General features: G+C 40.9%; 1 protein-coding gene across 2 annotated transcripts in view; it reads left to right on the plus strand.

Annotated features, from left to right (window-relative positions):
- The window catches only part of LOC106602849 (solute carrier family 13 member 2), a 63,457-nt gene that overhangs the window by 26,490 nt on the left and 14,461 nt on the right, over positions 1-22,506 (plus strand). For both annotated transcript variants that reach the window (XM_014195783.3, XM_082974375.1), the window contains exon 6: positions 4,940-5,062. In XM_014195783.3, the coding sequence (XP_014051258.1) occupies positions 4,940-5,062 (123 nt within the window). The remainder of the gene's footprint in view (positions 1-4,939; positions 5,063-22,506) is intronic.

The following is a 22,506-nucleotide window of genomic DNA, read 5'->3' on the forward strand; positions in this document are numbered from 1 at the left end:
TTTCTTCAGCCTCCTGAGGTTGAAGAGGCGCTGCTGCGCCTTCTTCACCACGCTGTCTGTGTGGGTGGACCATTTCAGTTTGTCCGGGATGTGTACGCCGATGAACTTAAAACTTTCCACCTTCTCCACTACTGTCCTGTCGATGTGGATAGGGGGGTGATCCCTCTGCTGTTTCCTGAAGTCCACGATCATCTCCTTTGTCTTGTTGACAATGAGTGTGAGGTTATTTTCCTGACAGCACACTCCGAGGGCCCTCACCTCCTTCCTGAAGGCCGTCGTTGTTGGTAATCAAGCCTACCAGTGTGTGTCGTCTGCAAACTTGATGATTGAGTTGGAGGCGTGCATGGCCACGCAGTCATGGGTGAACAAGGGGTACAGGAGAGGGCTGAGAACGCACCCTTGTTGGGCCTAGTGTTGAGGATCAGCGGGGTGGAGGTGTTGTTTCCTACCCTCACCACCTGGGGGCGGCCCGTCAGGAAGTCCAGGACCCATTTGCACAGGGCGGGGTTGAGACCCATGGTCTCGAGCTTAATGATGAGTTTGGAGGGTACTATGGTGTTAAAACCTCTTACATCTAGACGTTCCGCTAGCGGAAAACCTGCTCCAATATCCAATGATAGGCGTGGCGTGAATTACAAATTCCTCAAAAATACAAAAACTTCCATTTTTCAAACATATGACTATTTTACAGCATTTTAAAGACAAGACTCTCCTTTATCTAACCACACTGTCCGATTTCAAAAAGGCTTTACAGCGAAAGCAAAACATTAGATTATGTCAGCAGAGTACCCAGCCAGAAATAATCAGACACCCATTTTTCAAGCTAGCATATAATGTCACAAAAAACAAAACCACAGCTAAATGCAGCACTAACCTTTGATGATCTTCATCAGATGACACTCCTAGGACATTATGTTATACAATACATGCATGTTTTGTTCAATCAAGTTCATATTTATATCAAAAAACAGCTTTTTATATTAGCATGTGACGTTCAGAACTAGCATTCCCACCGAACACTTCCGGTGAATTTACTAAATTACTCACGATAAACGTTCACAAAAAACATAACAATTATTTTAAGAATTATAGATACAGAACTCCTTTGTGCAATCGAGGTGTCCGATTTTAAAATAGCTTTTCGGTGAAAGCACATTTTGCAATATTCTGAGTAGATAGCCCAGCCATCACGGCTAGCTATTTTGACACCCACCAAGTTTGACCCTCACCAAACTCCGATTTACTATTAGAAAAGTTTGATTACCTTTGGTGTTCTTCGTCAGAATGCACTCCCAGGACTGCTACTTCAATAACAAATGTTGGTTTGGTTCAAAATAATCCATAGTTATATCCAAATAGCGGCGTTTTGTTAGTGCGTTCAAGACACTATCCAAGGGTGACGAAGGGTTATGCGCCCGACGCGTTTCGTGACAAAAAAATTCTAAATATTACATTACCGTACTTCGAAGCATGTCAACCGCTGTTTAAAATACATTTTTATGCCATTTTTCTCGTAAAAAAGCGATAATATTCCGACCGGGAGTGGTTGTTTTCGTTCAAAGAGAGAGAAAGTAAACATGGAGTCGACTCGTGCACGAGCCTCAGTCTCATAGTACTCTGACCGACCACTATCCAAACGCGCTAATGTTTTTCAGCCAGGGCCTGCAAAGCCACGATTCAGCTTTTTGCCGCCTTCTGAGAGCCCATGGGAGCCGTAGGAAGTGTCACGTAACAGCAGAGATGTAACAGCTGTCTGAGGAAGAAGTGGACCAAAATGCGGCGGAGTTAGGGTTCGTCATATTTAATTACACGAACACTATGCAATGTACAAAAACAACAAAACTTACAGCCAACACAGTCCTGTCAGGTGCAACCACAATGACAAGCACAATTACCCACGAAACACAAAGGAAACGTAGGCAACTTATGTGTGACTCCCAATCAACCACAACCCTCTACAGCTGTGCCTGATTGGAAGTCACACGGCCAAAATCAATGAAACAATAAAAAACACACACTCCCTTCTGCCACGTCCTGACCCAACTACACCCTCTACTGGTCAGGACGTGACAAGAGATCCCCTGTTTTGGATAGAGATAATCAAGAAGGCCAAGAAATGGTCAGACAGGGTTCTTCCTGTACAGAATCTTCTCAGGTTTTGGCCTGCCAAATGAGTTCTGTTATACTCACAGACACCATTCAAACAGTTTTAGAAACTTTGGAGTGTTTTCTATCCAAAGCTAATAATTATATGCATATTGTAGTTTCTGGGCAGGAGTAATAATCAGATTAAATCGGGTACGTTTTTTATCCGGCCATGAAAATACTGCCCCCTATCCATAACAGGTTAAATGCTGAGCTGTAGTCGATGAACAGCATTCTTACGTACGTCTTCCTCTTGTCCAGATGGGTTAGGGCACTGTGCAGTGTGATTGCGATTGCGTCGTCTGTGGACCTATTAGGGTGGTAAGCAAATTGGAGTGGGTCTAGAGTGTCAGGTAGGGTGGAGGTGATATGGTCCTTGACTAGTCTCTCAAAGCACTTCATGATGACGGAAGTGAGGGCTACGGGGCGATAGTCATTTAGCTCAGTTACCTTAGCTTTCTTGGGAACGGGAACAATGGTGGCCCTTCTTGAAACATGTGGGAACAGCCGACTGGGATAAGGATTGATTGAATATGTCTGTAAACACACCAGCCAGCTGGTCTACGCATGCTCTGAGGACGAGGCTAGGGATGCCGTCTGGGCCGGCAGCCTTGCGAGGGTTAACCTGTTTAAATGTTTTACTCACGTTAACTGCAGTGAAGGAGAGCCCGCAGGTTTTGGTAGTGGTCCGTGTCAGTGGCACTATATTGTCCTCAAAGCGAGCAAAGAAGTTGTTTAGTTTGTCTGGCAGCAAGACATCGTGGTCCGCGACAGGACTGGTTTTACTTTTATAGTCCGTGATTGACTGTAGACCCAAAAAATATCTGTAGCATTGAAGGTCCCCGAGAACACAGTGGCATCCATCATTCTTTTATTTAAAAAATGTACCCATTATACCACCACCCCTCTTCGGAGGACACATACCTTGTTTGTTTTTTTACAGCTTTTCTGCTACATATACACTACCGTTCAAAAGTTTGAGGTCACTTAGAAATGTCCTTGTTTTTGAAAGTAAAGCCTTTTTTTGTCCATTAAAATAACATCAAATTGATCAGAAATACAGTGTAAAAATTGTTAATGTTGTAAATGACTATTGTAGCTGGAAATTTTATGGAATATCTACATAGGCGTACAAAGGCCCATTATCAGCAACCATCACTCCTGTGTTCCAATGGCACGTTGTGTTAGCTAATCCAATTTTACAATTTTAAAAGGCTAATTGATCATTAGAAAACCCTTTTGTGATTATGTTAGCACCGCTGAAAACTGTTGTCCTCATTAAAGAAGCAATTAAACTAGCCCACTTTAGACCAGTTGAGTATGTGAGGCATCAGCATTTGTGTGTTCGATTACAAGCTCAAAATGGCCAGAAACAAATAACTTTCTTCTGAAACTCGTCAGTCTATTCTTGTTCTGAGAAATGATGGCTATTCCATGCGAGAAATTGCCAAGAAAGTGAAGATCTCGTACAACGCTGTGTACTACTCCCTTCACAGAACAGCGCAAAACGGCTCTAACCAGAATAGAAAAAGGTGTGGGAGGCCCTGGTGCACAACTGAGCAAGAGGACAAGTACATTAGAGTCTAGTTTGAGAAACAGACACCTCACAAGTCCTCAACTGGCAGCTTGATATGGGCAGAAAGTTTAAATTAATCTAACTGCAATGTCCAGTTTACAGTAGCTATTACAGTGAAATAATACCATGGTATTGTTTAAGGAGAGTGCCCAGTTATGAACTTGAAAATGTATTAATTAACCAATTAGGCACATTTGGGCATTCTTGATACAACATTTTGAACAGAAATGCAATGGTTCATTGAACAGCGTAAAACTTTTCACATACACTGCTGCCATCTAGTGGCCAAAATCAAAATTGTGCCTAACCTGGAATGGTATATTATGGCCTTTGTCTTGCATTTCAAAGATGAGACAAAAAAAAAAGAAAACCATGTTTTTTCTTTGTATTATCTTTTACCAGATCTAATGTGTTATATTCTCCTACATTAGTTTAAGTTCACATTTCCACAAACTTTAAAGTGTTTCCTTTCAAATGGTATCAATATCATATCCTTGCTTCAGGTCCTGAGCTACAGGCAGTTAGATTTGGGTATGTCATTTTTGGCGAAAAAAAGAGAATGATCCTTAAGAGGTTTTAACGAAAGCCTGCTCCAGAGTGCTCAGGACCTCAGACTGGGGCTTCCAACAGGTCAACAACCCTAAGCACACAGCCAAGACAATGCAGGAGTGGCTTCAGGACAAGTCTCTGAATGTCCTTGAGTGACCCAGCCAGAGCCAAGACATCTCTCTAAATATAGCTAAACCAGCGACACTCCCCATCCAACCTGACAGAGCTTGAGAGGATCTGCAGAGAAGAGACTCCCCAAATACATTTGTACCAAGCTTGTAGTGTCATACCCAAGAAGACTCAAGGCTGTAATCGCTGCCAAATGGGCTTCAACAAAGTACTGAGTAAAGGGTCTGAATATTTGTGCAAATGTGTGATCATTTCTAAAAAAACACTTTTACTTTGTCATTATGGGTTATTGTGTGTAGATAGATGAGAAAAAATACTATTGAATCCATTTTAGAATAAGGGTATAACGTAACAGACACAGATACCCACACATGTGTGCGTGCATGCACACTCCATAAATATGACATTGAGTACATGACCATAATTTTCATACAGTCTTGATGAAGATAAAACCAGGCCATATCTAAATCTCCTCCCTATCCCCTTCTCCCCTCTCCTCTCTCTCCCTCTCCTTTCTCCCCCTTCTCCCCCTCTCTATAGCATCTTCCCTGGTAATGGCGATGTGATCAACTTTGCGTCATGGTTTGGCTTTGCCTTTCCCAACATGGTCATCATGCTTATCCTGTCCTGGCTCTGGCTGCAGTTCATGTATATGGGCTTCAAGTAAGTAATTCTGCATTCAAAACAACTGGGAACTCAGAAAAATGGGAGGTCAAATCAGTGATCTTCAGCTCTTTGTTAACCTGTTAGGGCTAGGGGGCAGCATTTGCACGTCTGGATAAAAAAAATGTACCCGATTTAATCTGGTTACTAATCCTACCCAGTAACTAGAATATGCATATACTTATTATATATGGATAGAAAACACTCTAAAGTTTCTAAAACTGTTTGAATGGTGTCTGTGAGTATAACAGAACTCATTTGGCAGGCAAAACCCTGAGACATTTTCTGACAGGAAGTGGATACCTGATGTGTTGTATTGACTTTAAACCTATCCCATTGAAAAACACAGGGGCTGAGGAATATTTTGGCACTTCCTATTGCTTCCACTAGATGTCACCAGCCTTTACAAAGTGTTTTGAGTCTTCTGGAGGGAGATCTGACCGAACAAGAGCCATGGAACGATGATGTCCCATTAGACACCTGGCGCGCGAGTTCATGTTGGGTACCCTCGTTCCAATACGTTATAAAAGAGTATGCATTCGTCCACCTTGAATATTATTCATGTTCTGGTTAAAAAAGGCCCTAATGATTTATGCTATACAACGTTTGACATGTTTGAACGAACGGAAATATATTTTTTCCCCTTGTTCATGACGAGAAGTCCGGCTGGCTTAGATCATGTGCTAACAAGACGGAGATTTTTGGACATAAATGATGAGCTTTTTTGAACAAAACTACATTCGTTATGGACCTGTGATACCTGGAAGTGACATCTGATGAAGAGAATCAAAGGTAATGGATTATTTACATAGTATTTTCGATTTTAGATCTCCCCAACATGACGTCTAGTCTGTATCGCAACGCGTATTTTTCTGGGCGCAGTGCTCAGATTATTGCAAAGTGTGATTTCCCAGTAAGGTTATTTTTAAATCTGGCAAGTTGATTGCGTTCAAGAGATGTAAATCTATAATTCTTTAAATGACAATATAATATTTTACCAATGTTTTCTCATTTTAATTATTTAATTTGTGACGCTGACTTGACTGCCGGTTATTGGAGGGAAACGATTTCCTCAACATCAATGCCATAGTAAAACGCTGTTTTTGGATATAAATATGAACTTGATAGAACTAAAAATGCATGCATTGTCTAACATAATGTCCTAGGAGTGTCATCTGATGGAGATTGTAAAAGGTTAGTGCATCATTTTAGCTGGTTTTATGGTTTTGGTGACCCTGTCTTTGACTTGACAAAACATTACACACAACTCTTGTAAATGTACTGTCCTAACATACTCTAAATTTATGCTTTCGCCGTAAAACCTTTTTGAAATCGTAAAACGTGGTTAGATTAAGGAGATGTTTATCTTTCAAAGGGTGTAAAATAGTTGTATGTTTGAAAAATTTGAATTTTGACATTTATTTGGATTCAAATTTGCCGCTCTTGAAATGCACCTGCTGTTGATGGAGTGCACCACGGGTGGCACGCTAGCGTCCCACCTAGCCCATAGAGGTTAAGAGTTGCTGTCATTTCAGTCACTGTGGTAGCTGACATGTATAGTGTTGAGTCATGTGCATGCATGGACATACTAGCTTTACACAAAGCCTGAAAGATTGAAAAAATCAAATGGCCTAGACAGCTGCCCTGGGGAGTTCCTGATTCTACCTGAATTTTGTTGGAAAGGCTTCCATTAAAGAACACCTTCTGTGTTTTGTCAGACGGGTAACTCTTTATCCACAATATAGCAGGGGGTGTAAAGCCATAACACATACATTTTTCCGGCAACAGACTATGATCTATAATGTCAAAAGCCACACTGAAGTCAAACAAAACAGCCCACACAATCTTTTATCACCAATATCGCTCTGCCAATCATCAGTCATTTGTGTTGTGCTTGTTGAATGTCCTTCCCTATAAGTTTGCTGAAAGTCTGTTGTCAATTTGATTACTGTAAAATAGTATTGGATCCTGTTATAACCTGTTGGGGCTACAGGTTAGCAATGAACCCCGAGCCGGGATTGCTAACAAGGCTGGAAATTCAAAACATCAAAAATCTAATAATTTCAATTTCTCAAACAATCAACTATTTTACACAATTTAAATGATAAACATCTCCTTAATCTAAGCACATTGTTCGATTTTCAAAGAGGCTTTACGGCAAAAGCATAAAGTTAGATTATGTTAGGACAGTACATAGCCACAAAAGTACAAACATCCATTTTCAATTCAAGGTCAGGCGTCACCAAAAGCAGAAACCAGCTTGAATTATGCACTAACTTTTGTCAATCTCCATCAGATGACACTCCTAGGACATTATGTTATACAATACATGCATTTTTTGTTCCATCAAGTTCATATTTATATCCAAAAACAGCATTTTACAGTAGCGTGAAATTCAGATTTTTTTCTTCTCTGAAATGCTTCCGGTGAACATAACAAAATTACTATTCGAAAACATTGGTAAATTATAATATTGTCATTCAAAGAATAATATATTATCATCTCGTAATTGCTACCGAATGGCCAGATCTCAAAATAACTTTACTGGGAAATCACATTTTGCAATAAACGGGGTGCTATGCTAAGAACAACAGGCTATGCTATACAGTTAGCATCATCTAAAATCGATAATAACATTGTAAATATCCCCTTACCTTTGATTATCTCCATCAGAAGACAGGCATCCCAGGTCCGGAAGGCATCCCAGGTCCGGAACAAATGTGGTTTCTTTTGACAAAGTTCATAATTTATGTCCAAATAACACCAAGTACTTAGCGTTCATTATGCTCCCACAAAACGTGGTGGGGGACTGTAAAATCACGCCGAAAAGCTAAAAAAACCTAGTAAATAATCTATTTATGTTCGTTCAAACATGTCAAATGTTGTTTAGCATTAATCTTTTGGTCCATTTTTAACGTTAAACATCAGTAATATTTTCACACAACCTATCCTATGTCGAGATAAACAATGAAGACAAAACTCACGTTTCTCAGATTTATGCGCAGGCGCAAAAAAATGAAGTGATGACATGTCAACTTCCTTGGATTCTAATTTGCTCTCTGTTTATCATAGACGCTTCAAACAACTTTATAAAGATCGTTGACATCTAGTGGAAGCCGTAGGTGTTGCGAAATGAATCCTTTCTCACTATGGTATCTATAAAACAATGACACTAAATAGTACAGTCACAAAATTCACATTTTTACTGACCCCGAGCCCCAACAGGATAACACACATTTTTCAAAAAGTTTACTAAGGGTTGGTAACAGGCTGATTGCGGGGCCAAAGGGGGCCGCCTTGGTCCAGGCTGTGCCCAGGCTGTTGATTGACTAGGACAGGGAGATGTAGCTGGAGGGGCATCCACAGCCATGGAGGGAACACCCAAGCCCCCGGCAGAAGACAGCTGGTACAAGGGCTCAAAGCGATTTGGAAGTCTTAAGTCCGGATGTGGGGGAAGAAGGCAGGCGTGCTGAGAACGATTATTCTCCATCTTTCTGGTTTAGACACACATTCATTTTTCGCTCACCTGGAGTCAAATAATGAGCAGCCATTTTCTGGTCCAAGCTAGTAGAGGGCTGCAGTGGTGGAAATAGATCACAGTCCAGGAAGGTCCCATTATGATCCTCTTGGATGTTTTGATAGGAAGCATTTAAAGATACCGATAGTCTCATAGCATCCATATTCAGTTCAAGGCGCCTGGTCAAATTTTGTATTTCTTCATGAAGAGTACTAGTCCTTTCTTTACCGTCATTAAGTTCTATACATTTTTCACAAATTAAGGTATCCATCGGACCTTTCCTCGTGACAACAACGAACATGTTGCAGATTATACATTTGATAGAACACGAGTACCCAGCAGATTCAAATGAGTTTTCACTGCTGCACGCCAACAGTCCAAGGGAACAAACATTTCCTGGCTCCGCTGGGGACTTAGATGCATATGAAGAGCGAGAGAGAAGCGCAGGGGGGTGGGTGATGTCTGGGTCAGTTGTTAGTGGCAGGTCGCCGGCTGTTCCTTGCTTTGCACCAGCCCGTCTGCGTGTTAGTTTTTGGTGTAGCCTCTCAGAGCTCTGTCTCCAGTGTCTGATTTCCTGGGACTGCAGGTCCTGTAGTTTGAGGGTTCTTGGATGGATGACTCTATGGATGGATGACTCTATGTAGAAAAACACTGGGTGGAGAACGATTACTCTTTTGCAGATTTTATAATGAACTCACCACAGTTAGAGCAGCCACGATCTAACTTGCTTACTTTGAGGGAGAGGTTGACTTCCTCCCTATAGGCTGCCTCATCATCATCGCTGGTCACTCCTACCACCGCCATGTCGTCAGAAACTTGATTATGGGGATGGAGTCATGTGCAGCCATGAGGTTGTGGAGTACAGGAGGGGATTAAGGACACACCCCTGAGTGGCCCCCATGTTGATGGTCAGTGTGGCAGATGTGTTGTTGCCTACGCTCACCGCCTGGGTGCAGCAGTCAAGAAGTACAGGATCCAGTGGCAGAGAGAGCTTTACAGTCCCAGGGCCCTTTGCTTGGTGAAGGGCTTGGAGGGGACAAAGGTGTTGAATGCTGAGCTGTAGTCAATGAACAGCATTCTTACACAGGTATTCCTTTTGTCCAGTTGGGTGAGGGTAGTGTGAAGTGTGATAAAGATTGAATCATCTGTGGATCTCTTAGGGCGGTATGCAAATTGGAATGGGTCCAGCCTTTCAAAGCATTTCATGGCTATAGATGTGAGTGCTACAGGGCGATAGTAATTTAGGCAGGGTAACTTGGCGTTCTTGGGCATGGGGACTATGGTGGTCTGCTTGAAACAAGTTACTATTATAGACCAGGTCAGGGATAGGTTGTAATGTCAGTGAAGACACTTGCCAGCTGTTCAGCGAATGCTCTGAGTGTGCGTCCTGGTATTCCATCTGGCCCTGTGTCCTTGTAAATGTTAACCTGTTTAACCTCTTGGGGCTAGGTGGGACGCTAGCGTGCCACCCGTGGTGCACTCCATCAACAGCAGGTGCATTTCAAGAGCGGCAAATTTGAATCCAAATAAATGTCAAAATTCAAATTTTTCAAAAATACAACTATGTTACACCATTTGAAAGATAAACATCTCCTTAATCTAACCACGTTTTACGATTTCAAAAAGGTTTTACGGCGAAAGCATAAATTTAGAGTATGTTAGGACAGTACATTTACAAGAGTTGTGTGTAATGTTTTGTCAAGTCAAAGACAGGGTCACCAAAACCATAAAACCAGCTAAAATGATGCACTAACCTTTTACAATCTCCATCAGATGACACTCCTAGGACATTATGTTAGACAATGCATGCATTTTTAGTTCTATCAAGTTCATTTTTATATCCAAAAACAGCGTTTTACTATGGCATTGATGTTGAGGAAATCGTTTCCCTCCAATAACCGGCAGTCAAGTCAGCGTCAGAAATTAAATAATTAAAATTAGAAAACATTGTTAAAATATTATATTGTCATTTAAAGAATTATAGATTTACATCTCTTGAACGCAATCAACTTGCCAGATTTAAAAATAACCTTACTGGGAAATCACACTTTGCAATAATCTGAGCACTGCGCCCAGAAAAATACGCGTTGCGATACAGACTAGACGTCATGTTGGGGAGATCTAAAATCGAAAATACTATGTAAATAATCCATTACCTTTGATTCTCTTCATCAGATGTCACTTCCAGGTATCACAGGTCCATAACGAATGTAGTTTTGTTCAAAAAAGCTCATCATTTATGTCCAAAAATCTCCGTCTCGTTAGCACATGATGTAAGCCAGCCGGACTTCTCGTCATGAACGAGGGGAAAAAATATATTTCCGTTCGTTCAAACATGTCAAACGTTGTATAGCATAAATCATTAGGGCCTTTTTTAACCAGAACATGAATAATATTCAAGGTGGACGAATGCATAGTCTTTTATAACGTATTGGAACGAGGGTACCCAACATGAAGTAGCGCGCCAGGTGTCTAATGGGACATCACCGTTCCATGGCTCTTGTTCGGTCAGATCTCCCTCCAGAAGACTCAAAACACTTTGTAAAGGCTGGTGACATCTAGTGGAAGCAATAGGAAGTGCCAAAATATTCCTAAACCCCTGTGTTTTTCAATGGGATAGGTTTAAAGTCAATACAACACATCAGGTATCCACTTCCTGTCAGAAAATGTCTCAGGGTTTTGCCTGCCAAATGAGTTCTGTTATACTCACAGACACCATTCAAACAGTTTTGGAAACTTTAGAGTGTTTTCTATCCATATATAATAAGTATATGCATATTCTAGTTACTGGGTAGGATTAGTAACCAGATTAAATCGGGTACATTTTTTTTATCCAGACGTGCAAATGCTGCCCCCTAGACCCAACAGGTTAAAGATACTCACATCGGATACAGAGTGCGAGATCACACAGTCACCTGGAACAATTATCATGCATGGTTCAGTGCTGCTTGCCTCAAAGTGAGCATAGAAAGCATTTAGCTGCTCTGGTAGGCTCGTGTCGCTGGGCAGCTCGCGACTGGGTTTCCCTTTGTATTCCGTGATAGTTTGCAAGCCCTGCCACATCCGTCAAGCATCAGAGCTGTAGGATTCGATCTTTGTCCTGTATTGATGCTTTGCCTGTTTGATGGCTTGTCGGAGGTCACAGTGAGATTTCTTATTAGCATCTGGATTAGTGTCCTGCTCTTTGAAAGCGGGCGATGTTGCATGTAAGCGGGCGATGTTGCATGTAATTCATGGCTTCTGGTTGGGATATGTACGGTCACTGTCATCGATGAACTTAATAATGAAGCCGGTGACTAATGTGGTAAACTCCTGAATGTTATCGGATTAATCCCGGAACATATTCCAGTCTCTACTAGCGAAACAGTCCTGTAGCTTAGCATCCGCTTCATCAGACCACTTCCATATTGTGCACGTCACTAGTACTTCCTGTTTGAGTTTTTGCTTGTAAGCAGGAGGATAGAGTTATGGTCTGATTTGCCAAATGGAGGGCCTTGTATGTGTTTGTGTGTGTGTGGAGTAAAATGTATCTAGAGTTTTGTCGTCTCGAGTTGCACAGGTGACATGCTGGTATAAAATGGATCTCAGTTTCCCTGCATTAAAATCACTGGCCATTACAAAACACTACCTCTGAATGTATATTTTCTGGTTTGCTTATAGTCCTATACAGCTCGTTGAGTGGGGTCTTAGTGCAAGCATCGGTTTGTGGTGGTAAATAGACAGCTACAAAAAAATTGATGAAAACGCTCTTGGTAAATAGTATGGTCTGCAGCTTATCATGAGGTATTCTAACTCAGGCCACCAAAAACGTGAGACTGGAGATCGTACACCAGCTGTTGTTAAAATAGAGAAACACCCCGCCTCACTTCGTCTTACCCGAGTCTGCCGTCCGGTCTTGACCATGCATAGAAAAACCAGAAAGCTGTACAGTACATTACTGATGTCTTCATTCAACCACGACTCAGAAACATAGAATTTTACAGTTGTCAGGACCTGTTGATAGGATAGTCTCAAACGGATAGTCTCGAACGGAGCTCATCCATCATTTGCTGCACGTTCGGTAATAGAACAGAGGACAATGGTGGTCTATTTGCTCTCTGGCGTAGTACCATCAGGATGCTGACAAAATCAGTACAGGTCGTTTCACTGAGCAGCCATTACGAACACAGGCTATAAAACAATGATCACTAAGGTCATTACAGAAAACACCAGACTGATACCAATCAGGATTATTTGTGAGGATAATATCGAGGAGAGTAGCCTTTTCTGGTTGTTTGGAGTCATACCTTGTGGGATTGGTAATAATATGAGAAAGATTTAGGGAGTCCCATTACTTAGGACCTGGTCAGGTGGTTTAAGCATGTCCCAGTTTAGGTCACCTAGGAGGACAAATTCAGACTTAGTGTAAGGGGCCAGGAGAGAGTTTAGGGCAGGTAGGGTACAGGCCGTGACTGATGGAGGACCATAGCACCCAGCAACAGTCAACAAAGAGCTATTTGAAAGTGTAATGCTTAAAATCAGCAAATCACATTTTTTGGGGGACAGACTTGTTGGAGACAACCAATCACTGAAGGTGATCCTTGGTAAAAATTGCCACTCCACCACCTTTGGAAGATCTGTCTTGCCGAAAAAGGTTATAACCAGAAAGGTTAACATCAGTATTCAAAACACTTTTCCTTAACCACGTCTCAGTAATGACCAACACATCTGGATTGGAGATGTGAACCCACACTTTCAATTGATCAATTTGAGGTAATAAGCTTCTAGTGTTAGCTTCTTACGGATCATTGGGACGCTAGCGTCTTACCTCAACAACATTCATTGAAATTGCAGAGAGCGAAGTTCAAATGACAGAAATCGTAATATTAAACATTCATGAAAATACAAGTGTTATACATCAGTTAAAAGCTTAACTTCTTGTTAATCCAGCCGCTTTGTCAGATTTCAAAAAAGCTTTACGGCGAAAGCACACCATGCGATTATCTGAGGACAGCGCCCAGCACACAAAAGCATTACATACATTTCCAACCAAGCAGAGGCGTCACGAAAGTCAGAAATAGCGATAAAATAAATCACTTACCTTTGAAGATCTTCATCTGGTTGCAATCACAAGGGTCCCAGCTACATAACAAATGGTCCTGTTGTTCGATAAAGTCCTTCTTTATATCCCAAAAAAGTCTGTTTCATTGGCGCGCTTGACTCAGTATTCCACCGGTTTCCCTCGTTGAAAATGCGTACAAATGAATCCCGTAAATTACCAATAAACTTCTTCCAAACATATCAAACAACATTCCTAATCAATCCTCAGGTACCCTAATATGTAAATAAATTATACAATTTAAGACGGAGAATACCGGAGACCATTACCAGAGATAAATAACGAAGTGCACGCCCTCAACGGAACACGCAACAAACACTACAGCCAAAATGGGAGCCACTTAGAAAAAGTACAAATTCTAGCTATTTTTTCTAAAAACAAGCCTGAAACTCTTTCTAAAGACTGTTGACATCTAGTGGAAGCCCTAGGAACTGCAATATGGGAGATCTTCCTTTTATATTCCCATTCCCAGCCATTGTAATCAGTGGTGAGATGAAGAAAAAAAAACAGATGGATTGTCCTCAGGTTTTTGCCTGCCATATCAGTTATGTTATACTCACAGACATTATTTTAACCTCTCTTGGGCAGGTGGGACGCTACCGTCCCACCCACGGTTCACACTATTCAACAGCCAGTGAAAAATAAGAGTGCCAAATTCAAAACAACAAAATGTCATAATTCAAAGTTCTCAAACATACGACTATTTTACACCATTTTAAAAGGTACACTTCTCCTTAATCGAACCACATTGTCCGATTTCAAAAAGGCTTTACTGCAAAAGCATAAAGTTAGATTATGTTAGGACAGGTACAACACAAGAAAAACCACACAGCCATTTTCCAAGCAGGAGAGGGGTCACAAATACCAGAAATTCAGCTAAAATTAAGCACTAACCTTTGACGATCTTCATCAGATGACACTCCTAGGACTCAATGTTAGACAGTACATGTATGTTTTGTTCGATAAAGTTCATATTTATATCCAAAAACAGCATATTACATTGGCGCGTGATGTTCAGAAAATATTTTGCCTCCAATACTGCTGGTGAATCAGCACAACAATTTACAAAAATACTCATCATAAACGTTGATAAAATATTAAACTGATATTCTAAGAATTATAGATAACCATCTCCTTTATGCAACCGCTGTGACTGATTTCAAAAAAGCTTCACGGGGAAAGCACACGTTCTGGTCGCGCTCAGAAATATACACCAGGCAATACAGATACCCGCCATTTTGGAGTCATCTAAAATCATAAATAGCATTATAAATATTCACTTACCTTTGATGATCTTCATCAGAAGGCACTTCCAGGAATCCCAGGTCCACAATAAATGTTGTTTTGTTCGATAAAGTCCATAATTTATGTCCAAATACCTCGTTGTTTGTGCGTTCAGTAAGCTACTCCAAATGTAGGAAGCGCACCAAAAATTTCACGACGAAAAGTTAAAAAAAAGTTATATTTACGTTCGTTGAAACATGTCAAACGTTGTATAGCATCAATCTTCAGGGCCTTTTTAACATAAAACTTCAATAATATTCCAACCGTACGATTCCAATGTCTTAAAATGTTTTGGAACACAGCTACCTCATCACGTGAATGCGCGCCACATAACTCATGTCATTTTCTGAGTCACCAACTTCCCGGCCTTCTTGTTCGCTCTCTGTTCACTGCAAAAGCCTGAACAAGGTTCTAAAGACTGTTGATATCTAGTGGAAGCCTTAGGAAGTGCAAAATGAACCCTAAGTCACTGTGTGTTAGATAGGCAATGACTTGAAAAGACTACAAGCACCAGATTTCCCAGTTCCTGGTTGGATTTTTCTCAGGTTTTTGCCTGCCATATGAGTTCTGTTATACTCACAGACATCATTCAAACAGTTTTAGAAACTTCAGAGTGTTTCCTATCCAAATCTACTAATAATATGCATATTCTGGGCCTGAGTAACAGGCAGTTTACTTTGGGCACCTCATTCATCCAAACTTCTGAATACTGCCCACTAGCCCGAAGAAGTTTTAACGTGCAGAAAACCCAGGCTTTTACGAGAGCAGAAATCAGTGAAGCAGATATCAGAGCACAGTTGGGGTCAGAATTGGGGCTAGCAACAGTAGATGGGCCAGGGTGTATATGCAAATTAACAGTAATACAATCAGGGCACGGCATATCTGAATGTACATCAGTTATCAACAAGATCATATTGTACAGCAATTTCATCCGGTAACATGAATACAAAGCCGGCGAGAGGTGGTTAGAATAAGATGGGAGGCCAAAAGTCTGTGTAACCAATAGAGTCAGAGTCCCGAGCATAGTCTGTCCCACGGTTGGGTAAAGAACGTTTGTAGTCAACAAAGAATGCAGGAGTCATGAGAGAAATTGTAATGTGCTCTATTTTTCACTCAGTTCCAGGTTGGAATTGTGTCCTCAGGTCTCTCTGCTGTTTGTTAGCTAGAGCACCCTCCATATAGCTTGGAAAAAGAAAACCTTGGAAGCAGTAATCTCTCCGGTTAATTTTGGTCAAAATTGGGTTGTAGGTTTGGAGTTTTAATCTGGAGGGAAGGCCATGCTGTGGAGGGTATCATCCTGCATATGTACCTGCTGAAGAATACCAGTTAATCTAACTGCAAATCTATCCTTTTGTAAAAAACATGTTGAAAAATGTGAGAGCTCACATTAAGCTGCATCTCTCTCTCTCTCTCTCTCTGAGGGGGGCGTGTCTCTCTTTATGGATATTGCCTCCCTGATATGATTGTTCCAGGGTGAATATCTACAGGACTTGTAGCAAGTATCCACTCCTTTTTACGATTTCTGTTATGTCTTTTCCTCAGTTTGTTCCCAGCTGAAAGCTTTCATCCAATGGGGTTACAGGATCTGTACTACTTTATTTACTGCAGCAGGATTAGGCTGTAGGACACACACTAGTCAGTGATTAGCCAACATTTTACTACTTTGTATACATCAATACACAAAGTATTCACACCCCTTGAATTTTTCTATAGTTTGTTAAGTCACAATATGGGATTCAAATGGATATAATTGTAATTTTTTTTGTCAACAATCTTCACAAAATGTTCTATTATGTCAAAGTGCTAGAAAAGTTCTAACATTTAAAAAACTGAATGGATAATAAAACACTAATATATCTTGATTAGATGTAGTATTCAACCCCCTCAGTCACCTTTGGCAGCGAATACAGCTGTGAGTCTTTCTGGGTAAGTCTCTAAGAGCTTTGCACACCTGGATTGTAAAATATTTGCCCATTATTATTTTACAAATTCTTCAAGCTCTGTCAAGTTGGTTGTTGATCATTGCTAGACAGCAATTGTCAAGTTTTGCCATAGATCTTCAAGCCAATTTAAGTCAAAACGGTAACTAGACCACTCAGGAACATTCAATGTCAAATCAAATCAAATGTAGTTATAAAGACCTTTTTACATCAGCAGATGTCACAAAGCGCTTCTACAGAAACACAGCCTAAAACCCCAAACAGAAAGCAATGCAGATGTAGAAGCATGGTGGCTAGGAAAAACTCCCTAGAAAAGGAAGGAACCTAGGAAGAAACCTAGAGAGGAACCAGGCTCTGAGGGGTGGTCAGTCCTCTTCTGGCAGTGCCGGGTGGAGATTATAAGAGTACATGGCCATTAAGGCCAGATTGTTCTTCAACATGTTCAAACATACATAGATGACCAGCAGGGTCAAATAATAGTCACAGTGGTTGTAAAGGGTGCAACAGGTCAGCACCTCAGGAGTAAATGTCAAATGGATTTTCATAGCCGAGCATTCAGAGACAGCAGGTGCAGTAGAGAGGGAGAGAGAGAGGTAGAAAGAAGGAGAGAGAGAGCCAGAGGGAGACAGAGAGAGAGAGTTTCCCTGTCCTACAATACGCCCAGACAGGGCCAAACAGGCACGATATAACCCCACCCACTTTGCCACAGAATAGCCGCCAACCACTAAAGCGATATCAATAGACCACTAACTTACTACCCTGAGACAAGGCTGAGTGTAGCCCATGAAGATCTCCTCGAGGGGGCGCAAAACCGGACAGGAAGATCACGTCAATGACTCAACCCACTCAAGTCGATCACCGCTCCTAGGGACGCAATAGAAAAGCACTAGTAAACCAGTGGCTCAGCTCCCATAATAGCATCAGAGGCAGAGAATCCCAATGAAGAGAGGGGAGCCTGCCAGGCAGAGACAGCAAGGATGGTTCGTCACGCCAGTGCCTTGCCGTTCACCTTTGCACCACTGGGCCAGAGTACACTCAATCATAGGACCTACTGAAGAGATGAGTCTTTAGTAAAGACTTAAAGGTTGAGATGTCTCTCACATAGATAGGCAGACCATCCCATGAAAATGTAGTTCTATAGGAGAAAGCCCTGCCTCCAGCTGTTTGCTTAGAAATTCTAGGGACAATAAAGAGTCCTGTGTCTTGTGACATAGAGTTCATGTAAGTATGTAAGGCAGGACCAAATTGCAGAGATAGGTAGGAGCAAGTTCATTTATCTTGTTGGGGCTAGGGGGCAGTATTTACACGGCTGGATAAAAAACGTACCCGATTTAATCTGGTTACTAATCCTACTCAGTAACTAGAATATGCATATACTTATTATATATGGATAGAAAACACCCTAAAGTTTCTAAAACTGTTTGAATGGTGTCTGAGTATAACAGAACTCCTATGGCAGGCAAAAACCTGAGAAGGTTTCATGCAGGAAGTGGCCTGTCTGACAAGGTGTTGTTGTTCTTGCTTCTGTTTATTGAAGAGTCAGGATCTTAGCTGTAACGTGACAATTCCTACGGCTCCAATAGGCTCTCAGAGCCCGGGAAAAACCTGAACGATGACGAGGCAGCCTCAGGCTGAAACACATTATCGCCTTTTCCAAGTGGCCCATCAGAGGACAATGGAATTAGGCGCGTGCCCGATTCGACCCCGTGCAGAATTTTCCTTCGGCTGTTTAGCTAATTGCAGATTCCCGGTCGGAATATTATCGCTTTTTTACGAGAATAATGGCATAAAAATTAATTTTAAACAGCGGTTGACATGCTTCAAAGTACGGTAATGGAATATTTAGAAAAAATTTTGTCACGTTATGCGCCATGCGCACGACCGTGATTTACCATTCTGATAGTGTCTAGAACGCACGAACAAAACTTCGCTGATGGAACATAACTATGGATTATTTGGGACCAAACCTACATTTGTTATTGAAGTAGAAGTCCTGGGAGTGCATTCTGACGAAGAACAGGAAAGGTAAGACCATTTTTCTTATAGGAAATGTGATTTTGGTGAAGGCTAAACTGGGTGGGTGTCTAAATAGCTAGCCCGTGATGCCGGGCTATCTACTCAGAATATTGCAAAATGTGCTTCATCCGAAAAGCTATTTTAAAATCGGACATATCGAGTGCATAGAGGAGTAATGTATCTATAATTCTTAAAATAATTGTTATGCTTTTTGTGAACGTTTATCGTGAGTAATTTAGTAAATTCCCCGGAAGTTTGCGGGGGGTATGCTTTTTCTGAACGTCACATGCTAATGAATAAAGCTGGTTTTTTATATAAATATGAACTTGATTGAACAAAACATGCATGTATTGTATAACATAATGTCCTAGGTGTGTCATCTGATGAAGATCATCAAAGGTTAGTGCTGCATTTAGCTGTCTTCTGGGTTTTTGTGACATTATATGCTAGCTTGAAAAATGGGTGTCTGATTATTTCTGTCTCGGTACTCTGCTGACATAATCTAATGTTTTGCTTTCGTTGTAAAGCCTTTTTGAAATCGGACAGTGTGGTTAGATTAACGAGAGTCTTGTCTTTAAAATGGTGTAAAATAGTCATATGTTTGAGAAATTGAAGTTATAGCATTTGAGGCATTTGTATTTCGCGCCACGCGATTCCACTGGCTGTTGACTAGGGTGGGACGCTAGCCCAGGGAAGTTAACTGACTTTGACTGCCTTGGAAGTGACTAGCTCTATTTTGAGTTGTGAGATATCACAATCTCTTACAATAATGACAGTAACGGAGGTGGTCTTTATTGCAGTGAGATTGCTAAGGCGAAGACCGCCATGTTTCGTTTTTTTTTTGTTAAAATCAATTGGCTTCAAAGTGAAATCTCTGAATGGATTCCTTCCTCTCCGGCAACTGAGTTAGGAAAGCCGCTTGTATCTTTGTAGTGACCGGGTGTATTGAGACAGCATCCAAAGTGTAATTAATAACTGCACCATGCCCAAAGGGATATTCAATGTCTGCTTTTTTCTTTTACCAATGTACCAATTGGTGCCCTTCTTTGAGAACCATTGGAAAACCTCCCTATTCTTTGTGGTTGAATCTGTGCTTGAAATTCACTGCTCGAATGTGGGACCTTACAGATAATTATATGTGTGGGGTATAGAGCTGGGGTAGTTATTTAAAAATCATGTTACAACCTGTTAGGGACAGATGTTTTTCAAGCTAGCATATATGTCACAAAAACCAAAACCACAGCTAAATGCAGCACTAACCTTTGATGATCTTCATCAGATGACACTCTTAGGACATTATGTTATACAATACATGCATGTTTTGTTCAATCAAGTTCATATTTATATCAAAAACCAGCTTTTTACATTAGCTTGTTTGGTTCAGAACTAGCATACCCACCGAAAACTTCCGGTGAATATACTAAATTACTCACGATAAACGTTGACAAAAAACATAACAAATATTTTAAGATTTATAGATACAGAACTCCTTTATGCAATCGCGGTGTCAGATTTTAAAATAGCTTTTCGGTGAAAGCACATTTTGCAATATTCTGAGTAGATAGCCCGGCCATCATGGCTAGCTATTTTGACACCCACCAAGTTTGGCACTCACCAAACTCAGATTTACTATAAGAAAAATTGTATTACCTTTGCTGTTCTTTGTCAGAATGCACTCCCAGGACTTCTACTTCAACACCCAATGTTGTTTTGGTTTCAAATAATCCATAGTTCTATCCAAATAGCTCCGTTTTGTTCGTGCGTTCAAATCACTATCCGAAGGGTGATGCGCCCGGCGCGTTTCGTGACAAAAAATTGTTCAAAATATTCCATTACCGTACTTCGAAGCATGTCAAACGCTGTTTAAAATCAATTTTTATGCAATTTTTCTCGTAAAATAGCGATAATATTCCAACCGGGAGACGTTGTATCCGTTCAAACACTGAAAGAGGAAAATGGAGTCGTCACATGCACGCGCGCCAGTGCCATTGTTCTCTGATGTACCACTCACCAAAACCCCTACTGTTTTTTGCCCAGAGACTGCAGAGTTATCATTCCACGTTCTGGCGCCTTCCTAGAGCCAATGAAAGCCTTAGAAAATGTCACGTTACAGCAGAGATCCTGTATTTTCGACAGAGGCTACAGAAGGCCAAGAAATGGTCAGACTGGGCACTTCCCGTATAGAATCTTCTCAGGTTTTGGCCTGCCATATGAGTTCTGTTATACTCACAGACACCATTCAAACAGTTTTAGAAACTTTAGGGTGTTTTCTATCCAGATCTACTAATTATATGCATATTCTAGTTTCTGGGCTGTTTAATAACCAGATTAATCGGGTACGTTTTTTATCCGGCCGTGAAAATACTGCCCCCTATCCCAAACAGGTTAAACACTATTATTAAAACAGAATCCATGCAACTTATTACGTAACTTGTTAAGCACATCTTTAATCCTAAATTTATGCAGGTTGGCCATTACAAACCGGTTGAATACTTATTGACTCAAGACAGCTTTTAGTTTTTTATTAATTTGTTAAACATTTCTAAAAACACAATTCCACTGAGATGATGGGGTATTTTGTGTAAATCAGTGACACACAATCTCCCTTTAAACTATTTTAAATTCAGGCAGTAAGACAACAAAATGTGGAAAAAGTAAAGGGGTGAAAAAACTTTCTGAAGGCACTGTACTATATCTATCCATCCATCTCCCTCGTATCAATAGATCATGCACACTAACCTTCACTCACAATACCTACTCCCAACAGACGCCAGTCAGTCACCCACACTAGATTGTGGTTTAGGGTTTCGGTTAGCCTACCATTTGAAGTATTATTTTTAGGAAAATACAAATCATGAAGATCCAGTTTTATAGACAATATACAGACACCCAGACAACGCATTGAGCATACAAAACAACCCTCGCAATATCAACTGAATTACATGGGTCTATTACTGAACTGTTTGTTGAAACAAATATTTGAACGGGAAGAGACTGTTGAGATGTACAAACTATGGCATAAGCGAATGATTAGCAGACAAGAGGCAATCTGTAATTTTGATTAAGACATTAATGACCAAGCCAAGATGGACTTAGTCAATATAACTATTTCTTCAGCACTTTTGAAATGTAGAGACAGAATTCAGAACATGGGCCATTTTTAGTGTTCTCCATGTACACCAAGTCAGAAACATAGGATAAATAAAGGAGGCATATAAGCAGACAAAGAAAGCTCTTACAGTGTTTGATGATGGCATTGCTCTAAAACAGGCTATATATGTACCACCAATTGCTGAGGGGGAAAGGGACAAAATTATTAGGGTGAAGCACATGGGCTACCAACAGCTTACTACACAACATACACTTCTTATCTATAGTATACATATCTCCCTGGCATATTACATAATTGATACAGCAGCATACAATACATTTTAGGACTCACCGTTGTTGTGCTGTGGCCACTTGAACAGGAAGGTGGCGCGGCGATCCTTTGTCATCGAACTTTGTCATAAAAGTCTGACATTCTCTGGATTTATGATGCTTTCAAGACATCTGGGAACTCGAATCATGACAAGGTTGAATCATGACT

This window comes from Salmo salar, chromosome 04 (assembly GCF_965601325.2).
Source record: "Salmo salar chromosome 04, fSalSal1, whole genome shotgun sequence".
Lineage (NCBI taxonomy): Eukaryota > Metazoa > Chordata > Actinopteri > Salmoniformes > Salmonidae > Salmo > Salmo salar.